The sequence below is a fragment of the Chironomus tepperi genome, unplaced genomic scaffold (assembly GCF_022539635.2).
Source record: "Chironomus tepperi strain 1889 unplaced genomic scaffold, CSIRO-AGI_Ctep_v1 contig_430, whole genome shotgun sequence".
NCBI classification, from domain to species: domain Eukaryota; kingdom Metazoa; phylum Arthropoda; class Insecta; order Diptera; family Chironomidae; genus Chironomus; species Chironomus tepperi.
Genome location: NW_027226552.1, coordinates 310,923 through 317,274, shown reverse-complemented (window position 1 = coordinate 317,274; position 6,352 = coordinate 310,923). Strand labels below are relative to the sequence as shown.

The 6,352-nt window shown below is 34.5% G+C and overlaps 1 protein-coding gene across 1 annotated transcript; it reads left to right on the top strand.

Moving 5' to 3' along the window:
- Positions 1-990: 990 nt before the first annotated feature.
- On the top strand, positions 991-6,134 carry LOC139097784 (ovochymase-like). The gene is made up of 14 exons (XM_070649745.1): positions 991-1,075; positions 1,250-1,644; positions 1,718-1,769; positions 1,840-1,920; positions 2,588-2,615; positions 2,677-2,864; positions 3,069-3,284; positions 3,482-3,650; positions 3,776-3,809; positions 3,956-4,278; positions 4,616-4,829; positions 5,089-5,194; positions 5,261-5,776; positions 5,847-6,134. The coding sequence occupies exons 1-14, from the start codon at positions 1,006-1,008 to the stop codon at positions 6,047-6,049; spliced, it is 2,595 nt and encodes an 864-aa protein (XP_070505846.1). The 5' UTR covers positions 991-1,005; the 3' UTR covers positions 6,050-6,134.
- Positions 6,135-6,352: the final 218 nt, after the last annotated feature.

Below are 6,352 nucleotides of genomic sequence, written 5' to 3'. Positions count from 1 at the left end.
TTTAAATTTTTGGAATTGAGAGGGTCAATTATTGGAATTTAGGGGTTATTGGCAATATTTTATGCGATTTCGGGTCATTGAAGCTTTAGTTGGCCTTAAATTCGCTTCAATTTCAAAATTTCTCAACTAATTTCATGACCAGCTGAAGCAAAAAGCCACACAAAATCAATTCATTAATCTGCACTAAAATCTTCACAAGAAAAATGTCGTCACATTAAGACTCATCATTATAGTTCATTAAATGTTAATTGTTTCTTCATGTTACGAGATAACCAGATGTGCTTATATGACCGGTAATATCTCAAGGACGATTGGATTTAAATCGAATTTATTAATTGCATGATTAAGTTCAAGTTCAGGAGGAAATGTGAGACGATTTTGTTTGCGAATATGTGAGACCAGGTTGATGACTGAAGTGGATTTTTTGTGTGTGATTTAACGGTTAATTTGTGCCGGGTTAAATTAAGAAGTTTTGGAAGTTGATTACTAATTAATGAAGTTTGATGATTTAGCATCATTGAATTTATGTGATGAATTTTCATATTTGTCACTTTTTGGGGAATTTCACTGCCGGCATTTCATAAGAATTAGTGCCGGAAATATAATTCTGCATTTTGGGGGTTTATTTCTGGATATATTGCAAAATACAGCAAAACTGGTAATGAGAGTAAAAGTGTTTACTTTTCTTGAGAAATTACATGACCAATTGCTTAATTATTGGTTAATACTCAAACTAGTTGAAAAATGGAGAGGAGTCTAATTTTATGCTCAGAATGTTTAATTCTCTGAGTCATTTTAGGCATGTTTAACTACTTTTTATCAAAAATAGCACGACAGTCTATTTTCTAATTTGTGATAATGCGTTCGAACTGTTTGTGTCCGTCAGTTTGTGGAATGAAAAATTAAATTTAATCATTCTTTAATACGTTTTAGACATAATTTCCTACTTTATTGGTCTTCTGGATAAAAATTCATATTTCTCAACCCGAAAATCAAATTACAAAGATGAAAAGTCGAGGATTAATTACACTTGTCATCCTAATATTCATGGATATACAATCAGCTTTAACTCAGAGTAAGTTGTTTATGGTTTTAATTGCTTGAGGAATATTCTGAAGGCACGAAATGCACAGCATGCAATTCATCTGTTTTCTCACGAGAATGTGATTTACATTCTTGATCATTTATGCAAAATATTAATTCAAAATTCCATAAATCCATCCCCCAAACTAACCTCCTCAATCCACAGATTTTTGCCGTACACCCGGCTACAAGATGGGTCGATGCTTACCAATATACAATTGTGACTACCTCCTCAACATTTTGCGAGCAAAACCGCTTACTCAACAGTCAATACGATTCCTTCAAATGTCACAATGTGATGCTGGATGGCCAGTTGAAGAACACATTCCTTACGTATGTTGCGCCAGAAATGATGATTCGTTAATTTTACAACCGACCACACCAGATGCACCGCAACCATCAGCAGTTTTACCAAAAATATCAACATCATTGGATAAATTTGATGACTATGATGATGAAAATACAGATGACTCAATCAGTTTCCGAAATTCAACCGATCTGTTGCCAAACGAGAGCGATTGTGGACGGGAATATATTGAGAATCGAATTTATTCGGGACAAGTATGTTGGAATTGGTGTTCATGACATTTTTTTATTAAGAAAATATTTCTCATTTATTTTTTATTGTGAACAGAATACAGACAGAGAAGAATTTCCATGGCTGGCACTGTTTGAGTATAGAAAATGTAAGGTGGATGTTGAGAATTTATGACTTGTGGAAATAACGTCTTGTTTTTTTCTCTCTCTCATTCACAGTTTCTGGTGAGGTTTCAATAAACTGTGCTGGAAGTTTGATAAGCAAGAAATATGTCTTGACTGCAAGTCATTGCATTATGGGTAAGATTGTATTAATAATTGAAATGATGTTATTAATATGGACTGAGACTAGACGATGACGATGTTAGAGGGAATTGAGTTCATTTCACTGAAGAGCAGGTGGATGTTATGTGGCAATTATGATGCAAATGTGGGAACAGGAAGGGGTTTGAATTCTAATAGTAAGCATCCGTTTATTATTCATAGTAATTTCACTTCCAAATACAAATCACAAATGGAAATCCCAGAAAAATCTTATAATTTTGCGATCGATGTAGACTAGTCTACATTCTATACAATTCGTATTAAGCGTTATTAAATCACGTTCATGTACATATTACGTAGCATAGCTAATTTCTATAAGTTCCGCAACATCACACTTATGATTGAAAAAATTAATATTTTGTTTGGGTTAAGAATGAGTTTTATATCCTCCTTTGGATGATTTACTGCCGGATTATTATGATATTTTTCTTAATTAGAGAGGGTCCGGGAAAGAAGTTGAAGATTACTTGAGCGGAATGAGAATTCTTCTTGTTTAACTTGTTGAGCTCTAAATTGACTCGAATTTTGCATAAAAATTTGACTCGACTTTCGATGGATTTGGGTCGATGAATGAGTTAATGATACGAAGCAAGTCTGACTAGATACACTTTTCACTGTATTTTATTAATCTAATTATTTCCAGGTGATATAATCACAAGAATCGGAATGATGTAAGTTCTCAACAACAATTTCTCATACCTCTTTTAATAATCACTCTAAAACTCATTTCAGCTCAAACGTTAGACTCGGTGACTACGATTTACGAGAGACCGAAGCATGCAATGATCAGAATTGCCGAAATCCCTATCGATTTAACGCAATAGAAGAGATCATACCTCACGAAAATTTCAATCAACGAGCAATTAATCGTAGAAATGATATTGGACTTGTGAGGCTTAAGAATCCAGTGAGATTTAGTCGTAAGTGCATATGATTTGAGTTCTAAGTCAAATTGTAAGGTTGACTCAAGAAAGACTTTGTTTGAGTTGAATTGAATCGAGTCGAGTTGACTTGATTTGAGTTGGGTCGAGTTGATATAGTTTGAGTCGAGTCAAGTTGGCATGAGTCGATCAAAATTAATTCAACTTCCAGCTATAGCTCATAATAATTCCAACTAATTTTAGGAATGGTACGACCAATTTGTCTACCTTCTGCAGATCTTCCACCACTTAAGACAGGCAATACTGTCTATATCGCTGGTTTTGGAAGAACATTGACATCAAGAAGAAGCATAATTAAACAAAAGCTTGCAGTTCCAATTTATGATCATGAAATTTGCAAAAAGAAGTTTTTGTCAAAGAAAGTTGTCATTCATGATGAGCAGCTGTGTGCTGGGGGAGGTGAGTAGACTGTGTTACAATGGTTAATGGCGTAGTAAAGGGTAAAATGTCAATTATAAGACACAGACCAGAAACTATGTTGATGCCAAGTTGAATGCAATGTTGATATAGCAAGTAGACAACCTAATGCTGTCCACAGGCCATAAATTGGTCTTTTAAGTCAATAAAAATTTTAATATTCTCAAATTATCCCCCAGAATTCTCAAAAGACGCCTGCGATGGAGACAGTGGCGGTCCACTCCAAAGATTCCACAACTCATGGATTGTCGAAGGAATTGTCTCATTCGGATACCTTTGTGGACTTGAAGACTGGCCAGCAATTTACACAAAAGTGTCATCATATCGAGATTGGATAGAGAATAACATGCGACCTTGAAATAAAATACTTAATGTAATTTATTAGACTTATTTTTGAGAAATGTTACAAGTCAGCATTTGAATAAATGCATTAATCTCATGGACATTACTAATTTAATAAAAAAAAGTTGAAGAGAATCTCGTGAAATACTCAGAAATATTGACAAAGTTTTTTGATTGAGAGCCGCTCAAGACTTTAATTGAGCGTAAATTCAAGTTCCTCAAGTTTTTCATTCCGCAGAGATTTTATATTTTTTTCTTAATCAGTCGCTCACGGCAATTCATTTGGTCAAGTTCATGGTGATTTCCTGTAGTTTTGCGTGCCTCAACAATTGAATAATAAGATGGAAAAAATGATAAAAATTTTGTTCCTTATATTCCTAATAAATCTACAAACGATAGATTCAAGACGATCGAGACCCAAACTTAATATTGGCGATGACTGTAAGATTCCAAATCAAAAGAATACGAGAGGAATCTGCGTTAAACGACAAGATTGTGCCGAGTATGAAGAACTATTTAATGTCGATGACCTAGGTGTGGAACGATTAAGCTTCTTGCTGCACTTAAATTGCGGATTTGATACAGAAAGTTGGAAATCCTTAGTTTGTTGCCCTAAACCTGGAAATACATACAAGTGAGTTACGGTGGGGAATTTTAATATTAGTCATTGCTGATAATTTTGATTTATTTGTTGCGAAATACTAAGTCACTGGACATTCAATTGAGATTATTTTGCGGCTTCAAAAGAATTTTATCAGTTTTCGACATGACCTACTCAATATTATTTAAATTCCAAAATATTATTTTAATTCCAACACAAAAATTCCACTTTCTGATTTCACATATCGATGCCAAAATGTCCAAAAACAACTGTCCATTGACTAATTCAGAATGTAAATAAACACAAACTGATTATCATCATGACACAAAAATACATTTAATGAGACTTATATTTTGTTAACAAAATTTAGAAAACCTGATCTAGACGTTGACCTGGAGAGCGCAGTTGTGAGAGAGTCTGAGACAACAGAGACAACAACAACAACAGAGAAAAATGAGAATGAAGAGTCAAATGTAAACTTGGACAATCGATTTGGAGAGGAAACTGGATCAGTGTCGAAGAGAAAATGCGGTGTGCAGGCATTTGATGATCGAATTGTTGGTGGAGAGTTGTGTGAAATTGATAAGTATTTTATGGGATTTATTACTTCTTTTTGATTGGCTAACTCTAACTCTATTGATGGTTATGACTTGCTAATTGCTGAAACTATCCAAATAAGTTATGAGCCTTAAAATGGAATTTTGTTACTAATCTGTATCCAGAAAGTCAACATTCTATCTTTAAAGTACAAGAAATTTCAGAATTGAAGGTTCAAATCCTTCTTTATGTATCAACCTAAAAAATAATTTAAATTTATCTTTTTTGTTCTCGGTATAAACAAATGAGTTTCCATGGGCTGCATTGTTACTTTACGAGTCCAAAACATCAAATATGACAATCAACGCATGTGGAGGTGCACTGATTCATTCCAAATATGTACTGACAGCAGGTATGCCTTCTCATTCCAATTTTAAATATTTTTAAGACACTAAATCCATTACTTCTCCTTCCTAAGGTCACTGCGTCAAAGGAGAAACAATAGAGAAGGCAGTCAATCTTAAATATGCTCGCATGGGTGAATATGATCTCACAACCGACAAAGATTGCATTCAGTATGAAGATGAGGAAACGCTAGACTGTGCACCGCCACCGGTTGATTATGAAATCAGTGAAATCATTCCACATCCCAGCTACGATCCAAAGAATCCATCAAAGCACCATGATTTAGCATTGCTGAGACTGAAAGAAAAAGTCAGGTACAATGACTTCACATTGCCAATTTGCTTACCAACAAAGGAATACAGTAAAGGTTTAGTGCCAGGATATGTGCAGACAGTCTGTGGATGGGGCAAGACTGATTATTTTAGAGCAAAATATGGTTCAAAACTCGTACAGAGTCCAATAAAGCTAAAAGTATCACTTCCATATGTCGACAAGGTCAATTGTACGAAGAAGTATGCTGATGGTGGAATCAAGCTGAGTCCAAGTCAAATATGTGCGGGTGGGCAGAAGGCTAAGGATTCATGTTCTGGTAATATAATAAAAATATATTTTTTTATGGGTTAATGGAACAGCACTTAATGTTATGTCCATATGTGTAGGCGACTCCGGATCACCGTTAATGTTCTTCGATAACAAAAAACTTCAATGGATATTGACAGGAATTGTAAGCTTCGGACAAAAGCGATGCGGCACCGAGGGTTATCCAGCTGTTTATGTCAATGTCACAAACTATTTGCCATGGATTGAACATACCATTAGTGCTCGTGGTGATGACGAGGAGGATACATTGAGTTTTACGTAATTAAATTTACTTTTTTTACGGACTGTACAGCATGTATACATAAATTTTTGTGAATCAAGATAAATAAAAGTCGATTGAAACTAGATTCAGCTCTTTTTCAATTAACATCGAAAGCCAAGACAATCAGGAACGAGAAAATAAATTTGATTTTTTGTTTACACTTCCTTTCTTCCCTACTTTCTTTATGGCATCTCCCTCTTTTGTTGTCGCGACACACACAAGGATTTATAGATTTCAATTGTTTCTTACAAATTCTCTTCCTATTGTCTTTATGGCACTTTGTGTACATTTCCATTCATTCTT

Bases quoted from the DNA above. Each gene is read 5' to 3' on its own strand.
- LOC139097784 (XM_070649745.1), top strand. From the start codon at position 1,006: ATGAAAAGTCGAGGATTAATTACACTTGTCATCCTAATATTCATGGAT. The intron at 2,865-3,068 runs GTAAGTGCATAT...AACTAATTTTAG, and splicing joins GAATCCAGTGAGATTTAGTC to GAATGGTACGACCAATTTGT. The intron at 5,195-5,260 runs GTATGCCTTCTC...CTCCTTCCTAAG, and splicing joins CAAATATGTACTGACAGCAG to GTCACTGCGTCAAAGGAGAA.